Below are 27,838 nucleotides of genomic sequence, written 5' to 3'. Positions count from 1 at the left end.
TTCCCATAGTTTCCCGCCTCGCTCACGTCAGCAGAAAGTTATTTTCATGAATGGAGGGGGCGGGTCACGAGGAATTGGTGACGTAAATGCTTGCGGAAGCACGGAGTGGAATGTTGATACATTGTTGTTGTTTTGTAGTTAATTTAGTAAGAGGATACAATTCGGTTCGACTGCTGGACGCCTTACCGAATTGCGACAAGTAACTTCAACCCGTATAGGACGGCAACTTCACAAGCTTTACGCATTCCGGACGGAGAATATTCCGCGTTCATAAGGTGAGCGTACGAGCCCTTTTCTTGGCGATGTTTTGACATTCCTCTCTAAAATTGCTGATGCTATCACGGTGACAGATTAGATTTTACGCATGTATCAACAAGTAAGATCAGGCTTAACAAAGCATTTTAATTTACATGTTATCAACATACTTGGTACATTTTTATTTAGGCCTATCTTAACAATTTGAAACTGCTTACAAACTTTTATGGTTATTTACAATTATCTTTCTGCAATATGGACACGTGTTGGAGTAGCGTAACGCCAGGAATGCACTTTTTTCACTCTTGAAGTTGTTAAAATGCAACAATTTTAACAAATCGTGTTTTTCTGAATTGTTTTTATTTATTTTTTATTCCATTTACCCATCGTAATATTTTGAAGGATAATATTTTTTTTTACTTCTGCCTCTTATAATAACTAAATTTAATATTTTCTGAACTTCAATTATTTACTGTATCCATATCGTTGTCCACATAGCGTACCGTAGCCTACTTTTATATTTACGATGTAAGGAAACAACACGTGGTCTGGATTTTAGAAATCTGGGACAAAGGGCACGGTGTTGGGATAGACCACCAGGAGGATAGTAAAGGGGACAAAAACTATGAAGATTGAGCCAAGTTATGAAACGTTGCCTCTGTTTCAGACATTAACAATTCTACGATTTGCTTGTTTTCCTATATCAAGTCCTTTAAGTGTGTGGGCTACTGTAATTTTCAGCAAGTATGTCAGTTTCTTTTCCTTACATGTAGTATATACAATAGAAGTTAGGCTTATATTCAGTTTATATAGAATTTGTACTGTACAGTGCCTTCAGAAATTATTCACACCCTTGACTTTTTCCACATCTTGTTGTTAGAGCCTGAATAAAAAATAAAAAAATTGAGATGCCACTGGCCTACTACACAATGTCAAAGTGGAATTTTTTTATTTTTTACAAATTATAAAAAATGAAAAGCTGAAACGTCTTCAGTCAATAAGTATTCAACCCCTTTGTCATGGCAGGCCAAAAGTATGTGGACATCTGCTCGTCGAACATCTCATTCCAAAATCATGGGCATTAGTATGGAGTTGGTCCCCCTTTGCTGCTATAACAGTCTCCACTCTTCTGGGAAGGCTTGCTTCCATTCAGCCACAGGTATTAGTGAGGTCGGGCACTGATGTTGTGCGATTAGGCCTGGCTCGCAGTCAGCGTTCCAATTCATCCCAAAGGTGTTCGATGGGGTTGAGGTCAGTGCTCTGCAGGCCAGTCAAGTTCTTCTACACCGATCTCGACAAACCATTTCTGTATGGACCTCGCTCTGTGCAATGGGGCATTGTCATGCTGAAACAGGAGAGGGCCTTCCCCTTGACGTTTCCACTTCACAATAACAGCGCTTACAGTTGACCGGGGCAGCTCTAGCAGGGCAGACATTTTACGAACTGACTTGTTGGAAAGGTGGGATCCTATGACGGTGCCACATTGAAAGTCACTGAGCTCTTCAGTACGGGCCATTCTACTGCCAATGTTTGTTTATGGAGATTGCATGGCTGTTTGCTCGATTTTATACACCTGTCAGAAACGGGTGTGGCTGAAATTGCAGAATCCACTATTTTGAAAGGGTTTCCTCATACTTTTGGCCATGTAGTGTAAGTTCAGGAGTAAAAATTTGCATAAGTTGCATTGACTGTGCAATAATAGAGCCCCACAGTGGACGTGTCATAAAACCTAGCGGCCAAACATGGAAATGGTTTCAATCGTTTTTCCACCATTCATTTTTCCCATAGGGGATATTAGAAACACTTAAAATAAATCAAATCACATTTTATTTGTCACATGCGCCGAATACAACAAGTGTAGACCTTACAGTGAAATGCTTACAAGCCCTTAACCAACAATGCAGTTTTAAGAAAAGTAAGTGTTAAGTAAAAAATTGATAAACTAAAAAATACAAATAAAAAATAATTGAAGAGCAGCAGTAAAATAACAGTAGCGAGGCTATATACAGGAGGTACCGGTACAGAGTCAATGTGCGGGGGCACATGTTAGTTGAGGTAAAATGTACATGTACACTACGTTCAAACGTTTGGGGTCACTTAGAAATGTCCTTGTTTTCGAAAGAAAGGCACTTTTTTTGTCCATTTTTAAAAGAACATAAAATTGATCAGAAATACAGTGTAGACATTGTTAATGTTGTAAATGGCTATTGTAGCTGGAAACAGCTGATTTTTTAAATAGAATATCTACATACTTTGTGCATGATACATGTAATTTTTCCAACAATTGTTTACAGACAGATTATTTCACTTATAATTCACTATCACAATTCCAGTGGGTCAGAAGTTTACATACACTAAGTTGACTGTGCATTTAAACAGCTTGGAAAATTCCAGAAAATGATGTAATGGCTTTAGAAGCTTCTGATAGGCTAATTGACATCATTTGAGTCAATTGGAGGTGTACCTTCAAACTCTGTGCTGCTTTGCTTGACATCAGCCAGACCTCTCAACTGGCTTACCTGGTTAAATAAAGGTGGGGGAAAAAAATGTCAGTCAATTGGAGGTGTACCTGTGGATGTATTTCAAGGCCTAACTTCAAACTCCGTGCCTCTTTGCTTGACATCATGGGAAAATCAAAATAAATCAGCCAAGACCTCAGAAATGTTTTGTAGACCTCCACAAGTCTGGTTCATCCTTGGGAGCAATTTCCAAATGCCTGAAGGTACCACGTTCATCTGTACAAACAATAGTACGCAAGTATAAACACCATGGGACCACGCAGCCGTCATACCGCTCAGGAAGGAGACGCGTTCTGTCTCCTAGAGATGAACGTACTTTGGTACGAAAAGTGCAAAACAATCACAGAACGACAGCAAAGGACCTTGTGAAGATGTTGGAGGAAACGGGTACAAAAGTATCTATATCCACAGTAAAACAAATCCTATATCAACATAACCTGAAAGGCCGCTCAGCAAGGAAGAAGCCACTGCTCCAAAACCGCCATAAAAAAGCCAGACTACGGTTTGCAAATGCACATGGGGACAAAGATCGTACTTTTTGGAGAAATGTCTGATGAAACAAAAATAGAACTGTTTGGCCATAATGACCATCGTTATGTTTGTAGGAAAAAGGGGGTTGCTTGCAAGCCGAAGAACACCATCCCAACCGTGAAGCACGAGGGTGGCAGCATCGTGCTGTGGGGGTGCTTTACTGCAGGAGGGACTGGTGCACTTCACAAAATAGATGGCATCATGAGGAAGGAAATTTATGTGGATATAATGAAGCAACATCTCAAGACATCAGTCAGGAAGTTAAAGCTTGGTCGCAAATGGGTCTTCCAAATGGACAATGACCCCAAGCATACTTCCAAAGTTGTGGCAAAATGGCTTAAGGACAACAAAGTCAAGGTATTGGAGTGGCCATCACAAAGCCCTGACCTCAATCCTATAGAAAATGTGTGGGCAGAACTGAAAAAGCGTGTGCGAGCAAGGACGCCTACAAACACGACTCAGTTACACCAGTTCTGTCAGGAGGAATGGGCCTAAATTCACCCAACTTATTGTGGGAAGCTTGTGGAAGGCTACCCAAAACGTTTGACCCAAGTTAAACAATTTAAAGACAATGCTACCAAATACTAATTGTGTGTATGTAAACTTCTGACCCACTGGGAATGTGATGAAAGAAATAAAAGCTGAAATAAATCCTTCTCTCTACTATTATTCTGACATTTCACATTCTTAAAATAAAGTGGTCATCCTAACTGACCTAAGACGGAATGTTTACTAGGATTAAATGTCAGGAATTGTGAAAAACTGAGTTTAAATGTATTTGGTTAAGGTGTATGTAAACTTCCGACTTCAACTGTAGATATTCCATTAAAAATCAGCCGTTTCCAGCTACAATAGCCATTTACAACATTAACAATGTCTACACTGTGTTTCTGATCAATTTTATGTTATTTTAATGGACAAAAAAATATTGCTTTTCTTTCGAAAACAAGGACATTTCTAAGTGTCCCCAAACTTTTGAACGGTAGTGTAAGTAGAGTTAAAGTGACTATGCATAGATAATAAACAGTAGTAGCAGTGTAAAAGGTGGGGTGGGGGGGGAACAATGCAAATAGTCCGGGTAGCAATTTGATTAGCTGTTCAGGAGTCTTATTGCTTGGGGATAGAAGCTGTTAAGAAGCCTTTTGGACCTAGACTTGGTGTTCCGGTACCGCTTGACGCGTAGTAGCAGAGAGAACAGTCTATGACTAGGGTGGCTGGAGTCTTTGACAGTTTGTAAGGCCTTCCTCTGACACCGGCTGGTATAGAGGTCCTGGTGGCAGAAAGCTTGGCCCCAGAGATGTACTGGGCCGTACGCACTACCCTCTGTAATGCTTTGCGGTCGGAGGCCGAGCAGTTGCCATACCAGGCAGTGACGCCACCAGTCAGGATGCTCTCTATGGTGCAACTGTATAACTTATTGAGGATCTGAGGACCCATGCCAAATATTTTCAGTCTTTTGAGGGGGGATAGGCTTTATCATGCCCTCTTCACAACTGTCTTGGTGTGTTTGGACCATGATAGTTTGTTGGTGATGTGGACACCAAGGAACTTGAAGCTCTCAACCTGCTCCACTACAGCCCCGTCGACGCGAATGGGGTCATGCTCGGTCCTCTTTTTCCTGTAGTCCAGAATCATCTCCTTTGTCTTGATCACGTTGAGGGAGAGGTTGTTATCTTGTCACCACACGGCCAGGTTTCTGGCGACCTCCCTATAGGCTGTCTCATCATTGTCGGTGATCAGGCCAACCACTGTTGTGTCGTCGGCAAACTTAATGAAGGTGTTGGAGTCGTGCCTGGCCATGCAGTCATGGGTGAACAGGGAGTACAGGAGGGGACAGAGCATGCACCCCTGAGGGGCCCCCCTTGTTGAGGATCAGCGTGGCAGATGTGTTGTTACCTACCCTTACCACCTGGGGGCAGCCCGTCAGGAAGTACAGGATCCAGTTGCAGAGGGAGGTGTGTAGTCCCAGGGTCTTTTGCTTAGTGATGAGCTTTGAGGGCACTATGGTGTTGAACACTGAGCTGTAGTCAATGAATAGCATTCTCACGTAGTTGTTCCTTTTGTCCAGGTGGGAAAGGGCAATGTGGAGTGTAATAGAGATTGCATCATCTGTTGGGGCGGTATGCAAATTGGAGTGAGTCTAGGGTTTCTGGGATAATGGCCAGCCTTTCAAAGCACTTCATGGCTTCAGATGTGAGTGCTACGGGTCGGTAGTCATTTAGGCAGGTTACCTTAGTGTTCTTGGGCACAGGGACTATGGTAGTCTGCTTGAAACATGTTGGTATTACAGACAGTCAGGAACATGTTAAATGTTGACCTGTTTGAAGGTCTTACTCACATCGGCTACGGAGAGCGTGATCACACAGTCATCAGGAAAAGCTGATCCTCTCATGCATGCTTCAATGTTACTTGCCTCGGAGCGAGCATAGAAGTAATTTAGCTCGTCTGGTAGGCTTGTGTCACTGGGCAGCTTGCGGCTGTGCTTCCCTTTGTAGTATGTAATAGTTTGCGAACCCTGCCACATCCGTCGTAGCCTGTGTAGTACTATTCAATCTTAGTCCTGTATTGACGCAATGCCTGTTTGATGGTTCGTCGGAGGGCATAGCTGGATTTCTTATGAGTCCTGGTTAGAGTCCCGCTCCTTGAAAGCGGCAGCTCTACCCTTTAGTTCAGTGCGGATGTTGCCTGTTAATCCATGGCTTCTGGTTGGGGTATGTACGTACGGTCACTGTGGGGACAACGTCATCAATGCACTTATTGATGAAGCCAGTGACTGATGTGGTGTACTCCTCAATGCCATCGGAAGAATCCCGGAACATATTCCAGTCTGTGCTAGCAAAACAGTCCTGTAGCTTAGCATCTGCGTCATCTGACCACTTTTTTTTATTAACCGAGTCACTGGTGCTTCCTGCTTTAGTTTTAGCTTATAAGCAGGAATTAGGAGGATAGACTTATGGTCAGATTTGCCAAATGGAGGGCGAGGGAGAGCTTTGTATGCATCTTTGTGTGGAGTAAAGGTGGTCTAGAGTTTTTTTTTTCTCCCTCTGGTTGCACATTTAACATGCTGGTAGAAATTGGGTAACACGGATTTAAGTTTCCCTGCATTAAAGTCCCCGGCCAGTAGTGGCTCCGCCTCTGGATAAGCATTTTCCTGTTTGCTTATGGCCTTATACAGCTCATTAGGTGCGGTCAGTGCCAGCATCGGTTTGTGGTGGTAAATAGACAGCTATGAAAAATATAGATAAAGTCTCTTGGTAAATCGTTTTGTCTACAGCTTATCATGAGATACTCTACCTCAGGCGAGCAAAACCTCGAGACTTCCTTAGTATTAGATTTCGTGCATCAGCTGTTGTTTACAAATATACACAGACCGCCACCCGTTGTCTTGCCGGAGGCAGCTGTTCTATCTTGCCAATGCAGCGTATATCCCTCCAGCTGTATGTTATCCATGTCGTTATTCAGCCACGACTCAGTGAAACATAAGATATTACAGTTTTTAATGTCCCGTTGATAGGATGTCCGTGATCGTAGTTTGTCTATTTTGTTATCCAATGATTGTACGTTGGCTAATAGGACTGATGGTAGAGGCAGATTACCCACTCGCCGTTGGATCCTTACAAGGCACCCCGACCTACGTCCCCGATATCTCCGTCTGTTTCTCATGCGAATGACAGGGATTTGGGCCTTGTCGGGAAAATCCTTCGCGTCCGACTCTTTAAAGAAAAAAATCTTCGTCCAGTACGAGTTGAGTAATCGCTGTCCTGATATCCAGAAGCTCTTTTCGGTCATAAGAGACGGTGGCAGAAACATTATTTACAAATTAGGTTACAAAAATGCAAAAAAACACACATAATAGCACAATTGGTTAGGAGCCCGTAAAATGGCAGCCATCTCCTCCAGCGCCATTCTAGTAAAAATAAAGGCTTTGTTTTGTGAAGGTTTACCCTGGCGTGACGTTTTGATAACCATGTAAATCTCTCTCTGACAAGGTGATCAATACAGTTGAAGTCGGAAGTTTACATACACCTTAGCCAAATATATTTAAAATCAGTTCTTCACAATTCCTGACATTTAATCCTAGTAAAAATTCCCTGTTTTATGTCAGTTAGGATCACCACTTTATTTTAAGAATGTGAAATGTCTGAATAATAGTAGAGTGATTTATTTCAGCTTTTATTTCTTTCATCACATTCCCAGTGGGTCAGAAGTTTACATACACTCAATTAGTATTTCGTAGCGTTGCCTTTAAATTGTTTAACTTGGGTCAAACGTTTCCGGTAGCCTTCCACAAGCTTCCCACAATAAGTTGGGTGAATTTTGGCCCATTCCTCCTAACAGAGCTGGTATAACTGAATCAGGTTTGTAAGCCTCCTTGCTCGCACACGCTTTTTCAGTTCTGCCCACACATGTTCTATAGGATTGAGGTCAGGGCTTTGTGATGGCCACTCCAATACCTTGACTTTTGTCCTCAAGCCATTTTGCCACAACTTTGGAAGTATGCTTGGGATCATTGTCCATTTGGAAGACCCATTTGCGACCAAGCTTTAACTTCCTGACTGATGTCTTGAGATGTTGCTTCAATATATCCACATAATTTTCCTTCCTCATGATGCCATCTATTTTGTGAAGTGCACCAGTCCCTCCTTCAGCAAAGCACCCCCACAGCATGATGCTGCCACCCCCGTGCTTCACGGTTGGGATGGTGTTCTTCGGCTTGCAAGCAACCCCCTTTTTCCTACAAACATAACGATGGTCATTATGGCCAAACAGTTCTATTTTTGTTTCATCAGACATTTCTCCAAAAAGTACGATCTTTGTCCTCATGTGCAGTTGCAAACCGTAGTCTGGCTTTTTTATGATGGTTTTGGAGCAGTGGCATCTTCCTTGCTGAGCGGCCTTTCAGGTTATGTTGATATAGGACTCGTTTTACTGTGGATATATATTTTTGTTTGTTTTCCTCCAGCATCTTCACAAGGTCCTTTGCTGTTGTTCTGGGATTGATTTGCACTTTTTGCACCAAAGTACGTTTATCTCTAGGTGACAGAACGCGTCTCCTTCCTGAGCGGTATGACGGCTGCGTGGTCCCATGGTGTTTATACTTGCGTACTATTGTTTGTACAGATGAACGTGGTACCTTCAGGCATTTGGAAATTGCTCCCAAGGATGAACCAGACTTGTGGAGGTCTACAAAACATTTTTCTGAGGTCTTGGCTGATTTATTTAGATTTTCCCATGATGTCAAGCAAAGAGGCACTGAGTTTGAAGGTAGACCTTGAAATACATCCACAGGTGCACCTCCAATTGACTGAATTTTTTATTTAACCAGGTAAACCAGTTGAGAACAAGTTCTCATTTACAACTGTGACCTGGCCAAGATAAAGCAAAGCAGTGCGATAAAAACAACAGAGTTACATATGGGGTAAAAACAAAACAAAGTCAAAAATACCACAGAATTTTTTTTTATATATACTGCTCTAAAAAAATAAAGGGAACACTAAAATAACACATCCTAGATCTGAATGAATGAAATAATCTTATTAAATACTTTTTTCTTTACATAGTTGAATGTGCTGACAACAAAATCACACAAATTATCAATGGAAATCAAATTTATCAACCCATGGAGGTCTGGATTTGGAGTCACCCTCAACATTAAAGTGGAAAACCACACTACAGGCTGATCCAACTTTGATGTAATGTCCTTAAAACAAGTCAAAATGAGGCTCAGTAGTGTGTGTGGCCTCCACGTGCCTGTATGACCTCCCTACAACGCCTGGGCATGCTCCTGATGAGGTGGCGGATGGTGTCCTGAGGGATCTCCTCCCAGACCTGGACTAAAGCATCCGCCAACTCCTGGACAGTCTGTGGTGCAACGTGGCGTTGGTGGATGGAGCGAGACATGATGTCCCAGATGTGCTCAATTGGATTCAGGTCTGGGGAATGGGCGGGCCAGTCCATAGCATCAATGCCTTCCTCTTGCAGGAACTGCTGACACACTCCAGCCACATGAGGTCTAGCATTGTCTTGCATTAGGAGGAACCCAGGGCCAACCGCACCAGCATATGGTCTCACAAGGGGTCTGAGGATCTCATCTCGGTAATGGCAGTCAGGCTAATTCTGGCGAGCACATGGAGGCCATAGTGCAAAATAATTACAATTGGTATTTGACACTGCTCCAAAACCGTCATAAAAAAGCCAGACTACGGTTTGCAACTGCACATGAGGACAAAGATCGTACTTTTTGGAGAAATGTCCTCTGGTCTGATGAAACAAAAATAGAACTGTTTGGCCATAATGACCATTGTTATGTTTGGAGGAAAAAGGGGGTTGCTTGCAAGAGATGATGTGCAAATAGAGATACTTGGGTGCAAATGAGCAAAATAAATAACAATTTCAGAAGGGCTGTGTACAGGTGCAGTGATCGGTAAGGTGCTCTGACAACTGATGCTTAAAGTTAGTGAGGGAGATTTTTGCAGTTCGTTCCAGTCATTGGCAGCAGAGAACTGGAAGGAATGGCGGCCAAAGGAGGTGTTGGCATTGGGGATGACCAGTGAGATATACCTGCTGGAGCACATACTACAGGTGGGTGTTGCTATGGTGACCAATGAGCTAAGATAAGGTGGAGATTTGCCTAACAGTGATTATAGATGGCCTGGAGCCAGCGGGTTTGGCGACGAATATGTAGTGAGGACCAGCCAACGAGTGTACAGGTCACAGTGGTGGGTAGTATATGGGGCTTTGGTGACAAAATGGATGGCACTGTGATAGACTACATCCAATTTGCTGAGTAGAGTGTTGGAGGCTATTTTGTAAATGACATCGCCGAAGTCAAGGATCGGAAGGATAGTCAGTTTTACGAGGGCATGTTTGGCAGCATGAGTGAAGGAGGCTTTGTTGCGAAATATGAAGCCAATTCTAGATTTAACTTTGGATTGGAGATGCTTAATGTGAGTCTGGAAGGAGAGTTTACAGTCTAACCAGACACCTAGGTATTTGTAGTTGTCCACATACTCTAGGTCAGACCCGTCGAGAGTAGTGATTCTAGTCGGGTGGGCGGGTGCCAGCAGTTTTCGATTGACGAGCATGCATTTAGTTTTACCAGTGTTTAAGAGCAGTAGGAGGCTACGGAAGGAGTGTTGTATGGCATTGAAGCTCATTTGGAGGTTTGTACAGTGTCCAATGAAGGGCCAGATGTATACAAAATGGTGTCGTCTGCGTAGAGGTGGATCTGAGAGTCACCAGCAGCAAGAGCAACATCATTGATATACATGGAGAAAAGAGTCTGCCCAAGAATTGAACCCTATGGCACCCCCATAGAGACTGCCATAGGTCCAGACAACAGGCCCTCCGATTTGACACATTGAACTCTATCTGAGAAGTAGTTTGTGAACCAGGCGAGGCAGTCATTTGAGAAACCAAGGCTATTAAATCTGCAAATAAGAATGCGGTGGTTGACAAAGCCTTGGCCAGGTCGATGAAGACGGCTGCACAGTACTGTCTTATCAATTGCGGTTATAATATCGTTTAGGACCTTGAGCGTGGCTGAGGTGCACCCATGACCAGCTCGGAAACCGGATTGCATAGCGGAGAAGGTACGGTGGGATTTGAAATAGTCGGTGATCTGTTTGTTAACTTCGCTTTCAAAAACTTTCGAAAGGCAGGGCAGGATGGATATAGGTCTGTAACAGTTTGGATCTAGAGTGTCACCCCCTTTTGAAGAGGGGGATGACCGCGGCAGCTTTCCAATCTCTGGGGATCTCAGACGTTACGAAAGAGAGGTTGAACAGGCTAGTAATAGGGGTTGCGACAATTTCGGCGGCTATTTTTAGAAAGAAAGGGTTCAGATTGTCTAGCCCAGATGATTTGTAGGGGTCCAGATTTTGCAGCTCTTTCAGAACATCAGCTGTCTGGATTTGTGTGAAGGGGGGGGGGGGGCATGGTCAAGTTGCAGTGGAGGGTGCAGAGCTGGTGGCCGGGGTAGTGGTAGCCAGGTGTAAAGCATGGCCAGCCGTAGCAAAATGCTTGTTGAAATTCTCGATTATTGTAGATTTATCGGTGGTGATAGTGTTTCCTAGCCTCAGTGCAGTGGGCAGCTGGGAGGAGGTGCTCTTATTCTCCATGGACTTTAGTGTCCCAAAACCTTTTGGAGTTAGTGCTACAGGATGCACATTTCTGTTTGAAAAAGCTAGCCTTTGCTTTCCTAACTGCTTGTGTATATTGGTTCCTAACTTCCCTGAAAAGTTGCATATCGCGGGGGCTATTCGATGCCAATGCAGTACGCTACAGGATGTTTTTGGCTGGTCAAGGGCAGTCAAGTCTGAGGAGAACCAGGGGCTATATCTGTTTTTAGTTCTGAATTTTCTGAATGGGGCATGCTTATTTAAGATTGAGAGGAAAGCACTTTTAAAGAACAACCAGACATCCACTACTGACGGAATGAGATCGATATCCCTCCAGGATACCTGGGCCAGGTCAATTAGGAAGGCCTGCTCACTAAAGTGTTTTAGGGTGTGTTTGACAGTGATGAAATGATGTCAATTAGCCCATCAGAAGCTTCTAAAGCATGACATCATTTTCTGGAATTTTCCAAGCTGTTTAAAGGCACAGTCAACTTAGTGTATGTACACTTGTGACCCACTGGAATTGTGATAGTGAATTATAATTGAAATAATCTGTATGTAAACAACAGTAGATGTCCTAACTGACTTGCCAAAACTATAGTTTGTTAACAAGAAATGTGTGGAGTGGTTGAAAAAACGAGTTTTAATGACTCCAACCAAAGTGTATGTTAACTTCCGAATTCAACTGTAAATTCGGTTCTATTTACTCTCAGATTCGAAAATGCGAATTAGCAAAAAAGTAGACATAATGCAAGACTACAAATCCCTGCATTCTCCTGTAAGTCATCTTTTGCTGACACCTTTGCTAACAGCTATTGTGTAAATTTTTTATTTGCCCAAGACAGTTCAAAAAAATTGTCAATTTAATGACATTTTGGCAGAGATTATTTCCTTTGTCTCAATTTGGCAGTCTCATCCAGAGCATGGCATTTGTAGTTCTGTATGATAGCCACATTAGCAGCTAATTAGCATTTCATTTTTGAGGGACAAATACAGTGGCTTGCGAAAGTATTCACCCCCCTTGACATTTTTCCTATTTTGTTGCCTTACAACCTGGAATTAACTGATTTTTGCACAAAAAGGGCTTCACAGGCAAGGATATTGCTGCTCGTAAGATTGCACCTAAATAAACCAAACCGTCTCCTAAAGTTGTTTCAGCTGCGGAATTGGGGCACCACCAGTACAGAGCTTGCTCAGGAATGGCAGCAGGCAGGTGTGAGTGCATCTGCACGCACAGTGAGGCGAAGACTTTTGGAGGATGGCCTGGTGTCAAGAAGGGCAGCAAAGAAGCCACTTCTCTCCAGGAAAAACATCAGGGACAGACTGATATTCTGCAAAAGGTACAGGGATTGGACTGCTGAGGACTGGGGTAAAGTCATTTTCTCTGATGAATCCCCTTTCTGATTGTTTGTGGCATCCGGAAAACACCTTGTCCGGAGAAGACAAGGTGAGCGCTACCATCAGTCCTGTGTCATGCCAACAGTAAAGCATCCTGAGACCATTCATGTGTGGGGGTTGCTTCTCAGCCAAGGGAGTGGGCTCACTCACAATTTTGCCTAAGAACACAGCCATGAATAAATAATGGTACCAACACATCCTCCGAGAGCAACTTCTCCCAACCATCCAAGAACAGTTTGGTGACGACCAATGCCTTTTCCAGCATGAAGGAGCACCTTGCCATAAGGCAAAAAGTGATAACTAAGCGGCTCGGAGAACAAAACATCGAACTTTTGGGTCCATGGCCAAGAAACTCCCCAGACCTTATTCCCATTGAGAACTTGTGGTCGATCCTCGAGGCGGGTGGACAAACAAAACCCCACAAATTCTGACAAACTCCAAGCATTGATAATGCAAGAATGGGATGCCATCAGTCAGGATGTGGGCCAGAAGTTAATTGACAGCATGCCAGGGCGGATTGCAGAGGTCTTGAAAAAGAAGGGTCAACACTGCAAATATTGACTCTTTGCTTAATGTCATTGTCAATAAAAGCCTTTGACACTTATGGAATGCTTGTAATTATACTTCAGTATACCATAGTAACATCTGACATAACTATCTCATAACACTGAAGCAGTGAACTTTGTGAAGACCAATACTTGTGTCATTCTCAAAATGTTGGACCACGACTGTATATTGATAGGTCACCTTGTCCTAGAGAGATTTACATGGTTATCAAAAATGGCACGCCACGATAAGCCTTAACGAAACACAGACCTTTATTTTAAGTGTTTCTAAAATCCCCTATGGGAAAAATGATGGGTGGAAAAATTATTGGAACCATTTCCCTGTTTGACCGCTAGGTTTAATGTGTATTATGACTCATACTGTGGTACTCTATAGTGTTTAACATGATTTTAGAATGACTACCTAATCGCTGTACCTCACACATACAAGACCAGGGAGGTTTTCGAATTTGTATGGCACCCATTTGTAGATGGGTAAAAATAAAGAAAGTAGACATTGAATATCCCTTTGAGCAAGTTATTAATTACACTTTTGATGATTTATCAATACACCCAGTCACTACAAAGACACAGGCGTCCTTCCTAACTCCGCTAAAACACAGGGCCAAATCTACACTGGAGTTGCTTACCAAGAAGACAGTGAATGTTCCTGAGTGGCCGAGTTAGTTTTGACTTAAATCTACTTGACCTGGAAATGGTTGTCTAGCAATTTGCCAGAGCTTGAAGCATTTTGAATAGAATAATGGGAAAATTTTGCACAATCCGGGTGTGGAAAACTCTTAAGCCGTGTTCACATTGGCAGTTTGAAGTGACTCAAATCCTATTTATATGCATATCCGATTCAAATCTGTTATTTTTCAGGCAGGCTAAACAGCCAAAAAGCTGTTTTTCAAACCACTTTCGTAGGTGGTTTGAAGTCCGATGCAAATCTGATTCCTGGCGTTGTGACTTGTCTGAACAGTCATATCTTGTTGCTTGCTAGCTACTCTATTGACAGTTTGACAAGAACATGTGGTAGCTAATTAGCTTGTTAATTGTTTACAAACAAATTAGTGAATATACTAGAAAGCTAAACGGCTACCTAGCTAGTTGACTGCCTTGGCTAGCCAAAAAGGACTTGTTTTGAACGTTGGGTCATCCTATCCTTTGAGGCTTTAAAAGTGTTCTTACACTTTTAACATTCAAGCAACTGGGAAACATCCATGGCAGGCTTTTGTCACCTTAGCTTACTACATAATTTCAGAGTGATAGGAAGAACCACCACCAATCAGCCTACACCACTGTGCACACACCCGTCGGTACTATGACAACTAATCAAATCAAATTGTATTGGTCACATGCGCCGAATACAACAGGTGCAGACATTACAGTGAAATGCTTACTTACAGCCCTTAACCAACAGTGCATTTATTTTAAACAAAAAAAAGTAAGAATAAAACAACAACAAAAAAAGTGTTGAGAAAAAAAGAGCAGAAGTAAAATAAAGTGACAGTAGGGAGGCTATATATACAGGGGGGTACCGTTGCAGAGTCAATGTGCGGGGGCACCGGCTAGTTGAGGTAGTTGAGGTAATATGTACATGTGGGTAGAGTTAAAGTGACTATGCATAAATACTTAACAGAGTAGCAGCAGCGTAAAAAGGATGGGGGTGGGGGGGGGCAGTGCAAATAGTCCGGGTAGCCATGATTAGCTGTTCAGGAGTCTTATGGCTTGGGGGTAGAAGCTGTTGAGAAGTCTTTTGGACCTAGACTTGGCACTCCGGTACCGCTTGCCGTGCGGTAGCAGAGAGAACAGTCTATGACTAGGGTGGCTGGAGTCTTTGACAATTTTGAGGGCCTTCTTCTGACACCGCCTGGTATAGAGGTCCTGGATGGCAGGAAGCTTTGCCCCAGTGATGTACTGGGCCGTACGCACTACCCTCTGTAGTGCCTTGCGGTCAGAGGCCAAGCAGTTGCCATACCAGGCGGTGATGCAACCAGTCAGGATGCTCTCGATGGTGCAGCTGTAGAATTTTTTGTGGATCTGAGGACCCATGCCAAATCTTTTTAGTCTCCTGAGGGGGAATAGGCTTTGTCGTGCCCTCTTCACGACTGTCTTGGTGTGTTTGGACCATGATAGTTCGTTGGTGATGTGGACACCAAGGAACTTGAAGCTCTCAACCTGTTCCACTACAGCCCCGTCGATGAGAATGGGGGCGTGCTCAGTCCTCTTTTTTTTTTACTGTAGTCCACAATCATCTCCTTTGTCTTGGTCACGTTGAGGGAGAGGTTGTTGTCCTGGCACCACACGGCCAGATCTCTGACCTCCTCCCTATAGGCTGTCTCATCGTTGTCGGTGATCAGGCCTACCACTGTTGTGTCGTCGGCAAACTTAATGATGGTGTTGGAGTCGTGCCTGGCCATGCAGTCATGGGTGAACAGAGAGTACAGGAGGGGACTGAGCACGCACCCCTGAGGGGCCCCCGTGTTGAGGATCAGTGTGGCAGATGTGTTGTTACCTACCCTTACCACCTGGGGGCGGCCCGTCAGGAAGTCCAGGATCCAGTTGCAGAGGGAGGTGTTTAGTCCCAGGATCCTTAGCTTAGTGATGAGCTTAGAGGGCACTATGGTGTTGAATGCTGAGCTGTAGTCAATGAATAGCATTCTCACGTAGGTGTTCCTCTTGTCCAGGTGGGAAAGGACAGTGTGGAGTGCAATAGAGATTCCATCATCTGTGGATCTGTTGGGGCGGTATGCAAATTGGAGTGGGTCTAGGGTTTCTGGGATTATGCTGTTGATGTGAGCCATGACCAGTCTTTCAAAGCACTTCATGGCTACAGACGTCAGTGCTACGGGTCGGTAGTCATTTAGGCAGGTTATCTTAGAGTTCTTGGGCACGGGGACTATGGTGGTCTGCTTGAAACATGTTGGTATTACAGACTCAGTCAGGGACATGTTGAAAATGTCAGTGAAGACACTTGCCAGTTGGTCAGCACATGCTCGGAGTACACGTCCTGGTAATCCGTCTGGCCCTGCGGCCTTGTGAATGTTGACCTGCTTAAAAGTCTTACTCACATCGGCTACGGAGAGCGTGATCACATAGTCATCCGGAACAGCTGGTGCTCTCATGCATGCTTCAGTGTTGCTTGCCTCGAAGCGAGCATAGAAGTGGTTTAGCTCGTCTGGTAGGCTTGTGTCACTGGGCAGCTCGCGGCTTGCTTCCCTTTGTAGTCTGTAATAGTTTTCAAGCCCTGCCACATCCGACGAGCGTCAGAGCCAGTGTAGTATGATTCAATCTTAGTCCTGTATTGACTCTTTGCCTGTTTGATGGTTCGTCGGAGGTCATAGCGGGATTTCTTATAAGCGTCCGGGTTAGAGTCCCGTTCCTTGAAAGCGGCAGCTCTACCCTTTAGCTCAGTGCGGATGTTTCCTGTAATCCATGGCTTCTGGTTGGGGTATGTACGTACGGTGTAGCCATGTCAGCAAATGACTGCTGTCTGAACACACATCCGATTTGGTCACTTGATTCTTGCTGTTAAAAACAAAACTGATTTGAGCATTAAAACCTGAAGTGTGAGACTTACCCAGAAAGACTCACAGCTGGAATCGCTGCCAAAGGTGCTTTTACAAAGTATTGACTCAGGGGTGTGAATACTTATGTATGAGATATTTCATTTTCAATTAATTTGCAAACTTTTCTAAAAACATGTTTTCACTTTGGCAATCAGGCTGTAAGACGACAAAATGTGGAATAAGTCAAGGGGTATGAATACTTTCTGAAGGCAATGTATCAGTGTGGTGCTGTGTCCTATTGAATACTACTGTAGACATTCCCAAAGACAAATTGTTAGTGCTGTATCAGTGATTTTGCTCTTTATCCTATACCCTGGTTTGACAGAGAGTGTGCCATAGTCTTCCCTGGTTCCGCAGAATCTCTTTTGGAAGCCACAGACACTGTCACAGGTCAATATGAAATTGAATCTACGGGCCTGCTGTCAAAGCAATCATCTTTAGATGACACACACACAAAAAAAGCTTGTTGCTACGCTGACTTTTTTCTCTGCCTCTGTCCCGTTGCTCAGCTTTATAGAATAAACAACAACAAAAAAATCCTAATCAATTTCATATTGTGGTGCTGACTGCATGTCTCCAGACTGGGATCAAATTCTTGGACATTTGATCATTACTGTCATTGTGATTTATGTGGAAAATATGAGAGGAGTCCTTTCTCATCCAAAACTTTCCACACTGTATGGGGGCCTTGAAGCCTCGTCTAAGAGGCTGGCTCTGCACTGAGTCACTGTTGATGAGGTATATGTGGTGGTGACCTCCCCACACCAAGTGCATCATATCCATGCTCTGTCATGAGGTTAACATGTGGCTTGGTTTCCAATGTGATGAGGAGGAGAGCGAGGGTCTATCATCTTCAGCTCTTTCACTTCCCTACCCAATATTTCAGCATGACAATATGATGTATACATACTCATAATGGTTAATGATGCTCACAGTTTGCATAGCATTGAGTGTTCAGGGGGTGGAAGAAACCCCACAGTACGCTTTGTGGGTTTTGCAGTGTGTTGTGAAATTACTGTGGTTAGTGAAAAGGTATGACTCAAAAGGAAACCCAAGTCAGATATTTTTGTGCAAACTTCCTTTTAACTGAAACGTTCAACTTAATTTCCTTACTATGTGTTCTGATACTTTATTTCTAGAGACAAAGACCGTGTCATTGGAATTACACAGGCATGACAGACAACCAAACTATTGACAGTACTGTATTACATGTACAGTTTAACAGTCCCATTAACAAGTTTACACTGAAGCATGGAGGGATATACATTGGCATCTCTCCACACGTGTGTACCAACCACCAGGATCTGCACCCAGCCCATTCCTGCTTCTCTGGATGAATTCCTGGATCTCAGACCAATGATCTCACCACACTGTGGTCTGGGGTGTGGAGGGATTAAAGTGCTTTGTTTTTGTGATTATGGTATTAGGTGGTATATAGCAAACAAGGAGAAATGGCCTGAACTTTCTCAATTTTACATCTGAGAACTTGGGTGGCTGAACTTGAGTACTCAGACTGAATAAGAATATTAACAACTTAATGGAGAGCCAGGATTGGATTTTCTGTTTTTCTCCTGCTGATGTAATCTCAAGTCTTGCATTAACAAGCCCTGAACGCCTTTGTTATTTGAAGTTGGAAAATGTAATAGTAATTTTTTTCATTGCTATTCATTCCATACTATGTAATGGCTTTAGTTTGGTAATAACTGGACAGGTTTGTCCTTGTTGTGTGCATACTTGACATTCTTTTGAATCCCTATGTCCCCAGTTGGAATGTCGCTTCGCTCAGATATCTACCTCTCCTCCCTTTCCGCAAAAAGGTTCCGGCGGTTATGCCAGCCGTTTCCTGTACTTTTTTCCAGGAAACGTCAGTTTGGGAGGGTGTGATTCCCTGCCGCTCGTCCTAGTTCTTACCAGTAAACAGCATGACTCATGGCTCGGCTATGTTCTCCATTTCCTTTACATAACATCCCTCCAAATGTGCTGTGTTGGAGTGGAGAGCAGAGCAGAGTGCATGACCACAGCATAGTCTGGAGGAAGGCTCTCTCCTCCCCACCTCCCTGAGAAAACAGAGGAGACATTCTGAGCAGAGAGGAGCTCCATCCAGCACGCTCTCCTCTCTCAGAGGAACGTAGCATGTCTGTCCACCGAACCCACACTACAAAACAATTAGAAAAGAGACGGAAAACAAGCAGCCAAGACAAGCCAACACGTCATCTATCACTAGGACCTGAGCACTCAGCTCTTTGATGTGCTGTTTATTCTAGTGAAAGGTTGGGCCCCAGAGCAGTACCTGTCATAACCCAAGCACACAGACTTGAATTTGAGCAGATGTCTGAATGACAAAAACAAAATGGAGTCACATTTCACACATTGTCCCTGGACTAATACCATAACAGGCCTGCAGTTTATTGGTTTGTTTTTCTAGGCAGGTCACAATCTGTGCTCAAATAGGCAGCTATTCGTCTATTAATAATGGTTACTGCCTGGGCTGGTACTGTGGTGCTGATTTTAATATGCACCTAAGTAAAAGGACAACTCAGTTTAGAGTATTTTAGCAAAGGAATAGCCCTAGTTCTTGGCTCAAGCTTTGAGTCAGTCATTGATGTCAATTACACTGAATGACTAAACAACAAACTATGACAAAGGTTATGTTAACTTTTTCCAACAGAGTTTAATTGGGCAGAGAACCGTGATTATTAGCAGTGGGCTGCAACCGGAGCCTACAGTAATGTTGTCAGTTGGACTTGTGTGCTTTGATACAATGAGTAATTTCCTCATGATCTGGACTACGTGAGCTGATGAAATATGGTGCTGAAATCATCAGGCCTTTCCTGTGGCCAGCAAATAGTTTATATTCTCCATCTGTTTAGATGGTGTGTAAATGCTCCCTCTCTCATCATGAGAACTGAAGTGTTGTCTAACTAAGTTATTTGGTTCTGGATAGTCCTACTCTGTATCCCTGTTAGTCGTCAACACTTGATTCATTCTGGCTGTTAGACTTAGATATGAGACACATTTGGAAAATTTTACAGCGATGTCTTTACATCTGCGTAGACTAAGCCCCCCTCCCAGAGATGGGTGCATTACACAGGACATATTCTGAATGCATCTATCCGCCCAAATGAAACTTGGGGCCTCTTTCCTTTGTGTGTGTGTGTGTGCTCAGTCAGGATTGTGATTTTGTTATCCACACTTCAGCCACCTTCTATGGCTTTACTTTGAGGTCTTCTCAGACACGAGTAGAAGCACTCAAAAAGATGAGTATTGAAATAGTTTTCTGGAGGACTGTCAAATGTGCACAGTCAAAAGCAGTGCTGAATTGTAAAATGTGCCTGTTGCTCATCCTGAAAGATGATCAAAACAGGGCTTTTGCCTTGGGACATTACTGCCCTTTTCTCTCTGGAAGAAGGAACGCAGCGAAGTGGGACCTTGAGAGCTCGACCTAGTGCTATTTGCAAAAAACAGAGGAGCACATGCAGAAGGAATTTGAAGGAAACAATGTGGCCTCTGAGCTGTAAAGCTTGAGGTTATGTATGGCGAGGGAGGCCTTTTTCTATCCCATTTCATGATTCTCGGGTCGCAAGGAATATTACCCAGGGTCTCCCCTCTGATGCAACAGTTCAAAACAGGCTCTTTCAGCCAACTTGCTGGAACGCTGTCTTACGTTTTTGGCTTGATTCAAAGTTGCATACATGTGCCAAAATAAGGCAGTTCTGTATGCTTTGCACAACTACTTTTCCTATAATTTAAGTTGAAAACCCAAGTGAATTTTAAATTAAGTTCAAAGGTGATGGCCAAAACAAGTTTCAGACGTGAGGGTTCACCAAACATGTGTTCATGTGGTTCTTAAATCCACACAAAACAGAATCTATCGGTTTATTTTCCAAGTTAGGATTGTGTAAGTGTTCTCTCCACATTCATGTATCCCTTCATTACCGAAACCTGCGGCCAGGCATAGGCTGTACCTCCGGTGTGGTTTTACAAAAAGACAAAACGGATGGATGACTAAGAACGTATTAGTGATCACCATATGTTCAGCTTTAGTGCCAAAGCCAGTGAACTTTCCATTATCAGACCAATCATTTGGCATTCTGCCCCTTTCAATTTAGGAGCTCTTACTAAGACTTGCGATGCAACAGTATTTCTGTTGTAGATGTGCAACCACTCCAGCTCTTCAACACAAGGTCAACCCAGCAACAGCTATCAGAAACTGCTGTGATCAGCTATCTATATTTATTTCCAGGGACATGAGATTAATTTCCCGAAAGGAATAGTAATTAAAACCTCAACCTTTGGGTTGTTGTATCTTTGTTCGAGAAAGTGCAGCTCAAAGTGCCGGACGGAATATTTGGCCTCTTAATGAGGTATCACATGTTCACCTAAATTGTTTGCTGGCAGAATTTTGTGTCAGCAGCACAGTGAGCTAAATATATCCAGCAGTGTTAAATAAGGGCATGGAGCAGCTCAGGAAAGCCCAGTGTAATAGAAGCCAGACAAGCAGACAAGTCTTAAACAAAATTGAGTACATTGTCTCCTGGCAAAAATACACCCATGATTGTAAGGGAAACTATTCCTCTGTGACACACTATCTTCAGGAATTTCCCACATATCTACAGGACTGTAAAGTTCAGTATGGCAATAAATGTAAGCTTGTTTGTTGGGTAGTTTTACTGTTGACATAGGCATATGTTCTGTGTTATAAAGAGGAGCCTCATATGGGTCAATGTAGGCCATGTTAGGTTGAATAGTACTGTATCTAAATGGAAGAGACTATGCATTAGGTCTGAGGGAAATGAAAAATAGGAGCCAATGTTCAGAGTTTATGAAACGTATTGTACACATGCTGCCTATACTTTTGGTGATCCTCACTTTAAAGTTCTTCAAACTGACCTGCCCTTGTAATGTCTACCATGTATATGACAGGGTTATGAATGAGACTTGTTTACCCTTTGGCTGGCCATTTGACTACACTACCACACCCATTTGAAGGGTGTTTCCATGGCAGCCGTCACCTAGGGAGCAAGTCAGGGTGCTGAAATGGAGCCTTGGGAGACTGTGGGCTTTTATTTACAGTCAGGCGCACAGCAGTCTCGCTCTCTCTTTTTGGCCATGGCGGCAGTCTCAAAGGTATGCGTTTCACTGTAGTGTAGTGTTCAGATAGGCCATTCTAAAAACAGCTTTGACCAAAATAGCCCATGCCCAGTTTCTAAGCAGAGGGCTCAGACAAAGCTGTGTGGTGAGAGCTGACCTGTTTCTATTCTTGCGGTCTTGCTATGGTCTAGTGAACTACGTTGTGAGGGCCCTCCCTACAGCAGTAAACCGGTTTACCCAACAGTCTGTGTATTCATTATCATATTTCAGTGTGATGCTGACCTCTGCTGGCAGTCTCTGTTACTAGAGAATCTACTGAGCTGATTACAGATGATGTAACTAACTCAGGAATGTTGTTGTGGGATCTCTTCAATAGATTTCTTGAGAAAGGGGAGTGGCTTCTTAGGATAGCTGTTTCTGAACTTGGCTACACTCATAACCCACAATTTCATTTCACAATGAATACACTATATTATGTATACAAATATATTTGAATAACATTTTTTATTTCAATCACAATCATTTTCCTTTCTTTGTTTTGCAGTGTGACGTCTGTGGGATTCTGACCAGTTTATGCATGCAGGGTATGACGACTCAGTTTAAAGCAAACAAGGCTTTAAAGGTAAGTTTGCATTCGTACACTGTATCTTTAAATGTGAATTATGTGTTCAGGAAAGGGCCAGAGTCTCATCAACGGCTGTCTCTGTTGCAGGTTAAGAAGGAGGTGGGTGAGAATGCCCCGACCCTCAGTGATGACGAGCTGGTGGCCATGTCGGTGCGCGAGCTCAACACACACCTGCGCGGGCTGACCAAAGAGGACTTGGTGCGACTGAAGCAGCGGCGGAGGACCCTGAAGAACCGCGGCTACGCCGCCAGCTGCCGCATCAAGCGGGTCACCCAGAAGGAGGAGCTGGAGAGGCAGAAGCAGGAGCTCCAGCACGAGGTAGACAAGCTGGCCCGGGAGAACGCCAGCATGAGGCTGGAACTGGACGCCCTGCGCGCAAAGTATGAGGCCCTGCAGTGCTTCGCCCGGACTGTCACCCGCGGGCCCCTCTCCACAGGCAAGGTGGCCACCACCAGCGTCATCACCATCATCAAGTCTACCAACAACCGCAACTCCAGCCCAACCTCCTTCTCAGCCCCTTCCTAGTGCTGACAGGACTGGGCTCTCATCTCCCCGTCCCGCCTGGTCCTTACCGGTTCCGACCCGATCCAGCCTGAAACCAATGGCACCCGACCCATGCTGAGGAAGCTCAGTAATTAGGCTGAGGGAAGTCTAGTGGCCACATGCTCTGTGTGATGATAACATGATGCTGCAGTCATTCACTACTCTCTCTCTCTCTCTCTCTCTCTCACTCTCACTCTCACTCACATACTGTACATAATCTACATTGTCTGTGCACTGTGCTACAACCTCCCCAGCACCGGCAGGGCATTGGGCCTCCTTACCCTCCTTCCTTGACTGACGGCAGAGATCAGCTCATACTACAGTGTGAGTGCGTACTTGATATTATACCCCGCGATGGCAGCACTGGTCTGAGACAGTTCTGATGCCTGTGGTATCTTGCATTTACAGAGTAAAAAATAATATATTATTGTAATAATTACCATATTGATACATTATGAATATTTAAAATAACAACAACAAAAAAATGCTGATCTAAGCCTAAAAGCCTTCTTTCTTCTGTATATGAAAGCATATACTAATGTCTCAATGAAAATTGAGACATTGATGCTTTTGCCTTAAACTGATCTAGGAATGATCTCTGTAATATTCCATTTTTTTTGTCACACTCTCATACAATATGTTCAATATTTTAAGATTTCCAATTTCAAGGGCAGCTTGAAAACCGTTAAAAAACAATATATATTTGATAACTGACCAAGCATGTTTAGCTGGATGAACCAGGCCCTTTTGACATAGGAAAACTTTTATCTGCTTTAGACTGTAGATTAGACTTGCAGGTATATAGCATAGCCTACATAAAATAATACATACATATTAATGGGTTGTCCTCCTTACAGCTGTGAGGAACTAAATCATACAGTACAGGTAAACAACAAATCAGGCTACGTCAGACAAACGGCAGATCATTGAATGGCACTTACTATGAAACTGTTAGATCATGATGTAAAAGTACCAAAATCACTTGCTTTGCAAATGTAAAAAATCACACAGCTGCAAAAATAAATCTAAAATCATAGGACACCTGAAGCATCATTTTGGGAAATACCGCAGTCCATTCTGGTATTACTTTAGCAATGGGAGATTGAATGACTCTGATCATAGTTTGTGGTCTATCCCAAAATTGCTAAAGTTGCAGCCAGTTTATAACTATTGCCAAGGGTGGCATTTATTTTATGTTATGAAGACAAGCACTTACCTATGATATTTTGCCTCTGAACTTTCCTCTCCACGCAATGCCATATTTCATGGTAGGTAATCCATATTGGATGTAGTGATGATGGGAGCTGTCTTGACAAATGAAATGCAATTAAATAAGTTCCTGTATATTACAGACTTAAGCTAGAGCCTCTATTTTAGTTTCAATGCAAGAGAAGGAAAATTGAAGCTCTCAACTGCCTCCTGTCACTTTACATTGAGAACTCCGTCCTCTTAGAAATCATTCCTACTGTTGGGTCATCTGAAAGTGCTGCTGCCGGTGTTGGTAACTCTGAAACGGTATACATTGAACATAAATGCTTTCGACACAGACTCTTGGGTAAGAGGAATCCCGGCATAAAACTCTAGGAATGGTGTTATGACCAAATCCAATGACACATTAGCTTAAAATGTTACCCAACATAAAGAAGCACAGGTTTAGTATGCTTTTTGAAGGTTATGAGTTTCAGTTCTAGATAATTATCTAGAATCTACAGTTTTTGCATTTCAGCACTTATCAAAGTTAGTCATGAGTGAAGTCTAGAGTTGGCTATTGTCAAGGTTTTCTCTTACCCCAGTGGACATGACTTTTCCTCGTCTCCTGTTTCTTAGTTGTAAAGAGCACTAAGGGGGACTTTGCTGCTGCATGGCCCTCTGCTATTTCAGGCAGGGCCATTGCTGTGCTCTTATCATTCTCATTTTGTGTTTTCATTTGGTTTATATGTTACACTTTAATTCCCATGTTTTCTTCCTGATATTTAGTTGTTTATTTAGTAGTTTTTATATATACATGTGTGTATTTATCTATAATTGTGGCTTTATTATAGGGATATTAAATACCTGAGAGTGGTGTGATCTTGTAATTGTCCTCTGATGTAAAATTATTCTTATTTACTGGCCTATCTCAGCAGGATAGTTCAATTATTATCTGTAGCATCAATTATATCATAATGAATCTATTCTGCTGACTTTATAGTTGTGTTTGTGTCTTTTAAGGTCAGTTCATAATTATTACCTGCAAACTACCCTGAGCTAGTTTGCAAATTAGGCTGTCTGTGTTTAGTCATGACTTTTAGAGTAGGTGGATTGGGTATATTTTGATAGGAAATACTTACTTTGGTAGCTAATTGCCATATGCCCACATGCTATTATAAGGAAGTTATGTTTGTATCACATTGCTAAACTCCAAGACTTTTGAAGTTTGAGTTGATGATGCTTTTGTGACAGCTATGAAACAGATACAAGTATTACAATTTGGAACGGAATATACAGCAGAATGCAAGTTATGAAATGAAAGTTGAGGAAGTGAAAACACTTAGCACCCTTTTCTGAGCTTTACACTGACCTCTGCTGGTGGTCTTTTGTAAATGCTGTGAAAAAGCACATTATTACTGACCAAATTGTTTGAGACTTTTGCAGTCAATTGGATATACATGTATAAGACTTATCTGTTACAGTTATTGCTTTCAATTTAATTCAATTATGTTCTAAACAAAGCCACAGTACTGTCTACAATATTATTTTTGTGTCAAAATAAACATCCAACAAAGTAGATGAATTTCTATGTACCCCAAACTGCATTTTCCTCCCTAGTTGTATTGAAACTCACTAAAGGTTCATGCACATCTACCATAGCTCTGCCAGCTAAATATTGAGAATGGAAGCACTAGCAGTTATGCTCTTCCTGCACAGCAGGTGGCTGTGTTATCCCTCAGTATTCTCTATGTAGAAATAAAGAACTTTGCTCCTAGAGTTTGATTGAACATTGTAGATGGCAAATTCATATGCACAGGGCACTGTAATGACACTTCTAGCAACTAGAGGGCAATGTAGATAAGATGTATTTATGCCATGGGTGATTGCATCTTCTCCGATATGATCCATTATAATGCAATGGTAAGGAAATTGGGTAGATGGTTTCTGAACTAAGTGGGTACTTTTACATTTTAATCTTGTAAATGTTGCTATATGTGGCCTTTTAGGCTGGTGAGGTTAAATTATTGTATATTCTTCACCTGAGTATATCTACAGTATGTTTCATGTAGGCCTACACATCTTTCCTATATTATATTTGCTCTGTCAGTCCTACAAGCTATTTACCGTAAACACACATAGGAAATGTAACATGTATGTTCAGCAGATGTACTTACAAATTCATAGAAAAGTTCCATGACATATAAAGTATGCTGCTCCAAATTATGACTTTGTATATGTCAACATTCAAATGAGTAAACTAGGGGGTGTGTGAAAAAAGAACAGGTGTAATACAATGGATGTTATACTTTCACTCACCATCTTCCACCTTGTATCATGCAATTGTATGTTAACTATAAAAAAAGGTTATCGTGTGGACTTTCACCATGAATGGGATCTCAAGTTTTAATGTACAGCCACAGAAACACTAGATTTGTGGTAGTTAATGAGGCATGATGATAGTTCTATACTGCTTTCTAGCCGATGGTGAATGTAAATGAGGAGAATGAGGCAGCATTAACTTTGAAGAGAATCTGTACCATTCGTGACCTTTCATTACTCTGCTACTAGTATGTATTTTATTTGAACTTCAGTATTTATTTGATAGATTTTCCGTTTTGTATTTCCAACATCTAAATTATTTTATTTACATTCATGTATTTACGTTTTGCGTTAATGACATACCACCATGTACAAATAAAATAATTTTTCTTTGTTTCTGTTTTGATTGAAAATGAGGTAAATTATTCCTGTAAATAGACGTCTGCTGTGTCTGTTTTTGTACTTTTAAATAAAGCTTTTTTCTCATTAAAAACAATTGTCTGTTTAACTCCTTGAATGATTTCAAATACTATAGGGTGATTCCTCACGAAACCAGGACAAAAAAATACCATGATTTTGGGGGATTTTCACAAACTTTAATCCATAGAAAGGTCCTTTGGGGGAAGGATTGTTGGCAAATATTTGACGTTTGTATCAAAGCATAATAGAGAAATAACTAATCAATGTTGGCATATTTATAACATGTTGGCCGTACTCAGGCCTCCTTTAAAGGTGCAACACATCGGATTTTCTTTTTTTTGAATTTTTGCATTGTAATTTCTGAAAATGTCCGTAATATAAATGGAGTAATAGTGGAACGATAGTGTTTCACATTATTACTTACCCACCAGTGTTGTGATTGGCTGTGATATTCGCCTATTGATTTCGCCCTCCGGAGCAGCATCTGTTGTCAAAATGGGAAAGCTGTTTTGACTTTGTGGCTGTGTTATCTAGTGGAAATAGGGTCAAGTGGCCAATGTAGAAATCGCTGTCATATTTCGCTCAATTTCAGTAAGCGTTGTAAGCTTTACCAACTGTGTGAATTTGAAAATGGACAAAAAATGGTCGCCTTCTGTTGGTGATTTTCAGGATGTGCAATGATACAAGAAAAAGGAGGGCTGTTTGGTTA

The 27,838-nt window shown here is 42.5% G+C and overlaps 1 protein-coding gene across 1 annotated transcript; it reads left to right on the top strand.

The window, feature by feature from the left end:
• The first annotated feature begins 111 nt into the window (after positions 1–111).
• On the top strand, positions 112–27,205 carry LOC311103273 (transcription factor MafK-like). Its single transcript, XM_084144805.1, has 3 exons — positions 112–275; positions 22,576–22,653; positions 22,744–27,205. Exons 2-3 carry the CDS (start codon positions 22,609–22,611, stop codon positions 23,179–23,181), a joined length of 483 nt encoding a protein of 160 aa, XP_084000931.1. The 5' UTR covers positions 112–275; positions 22,576–22,608; the 3' UTR covers positions 23,182–27,205.
• The last annotated feature ends 633 nt before the right edge of the window (positions 27,206–27,838 follow it).

This window comes from Coregonus lavaretus (assembly GCF_964263955.1).
Source record: "Coregonus lavaretus genome assembly, chromosome: 2".
In the NCBI taxonomy this organism is placed as follows: domain Eukaryota; kingdom Metazoa; phylum Chordata; class Actinopteri; order Salmoniformes; family Salmonidae; genus Coregonus; species Coregonus lavaretus.
Note: the sequence above shows the minus strand (reverse complement) of the source record. Positions and strands in the feature narration are given on the sequence as shown.

Bases quoted from the DNA above. Each gene is read 5' to 3' on its own strand.
- LOC311103273 (XM_084144805.1), top strand. From the start codon at position 22,609: ATGCAGGGTATGACGACTCAGTTTAAAGCAAACAAGGCTTTAAAG. The intron at 22,654-22,743 runs GTAAGTTTGCAT...TCTCTGTTGCAG, and splicing joins AAGCAAACAAGGCTTTAAAG to GTTAAGAAGGAGGTGGGTGA.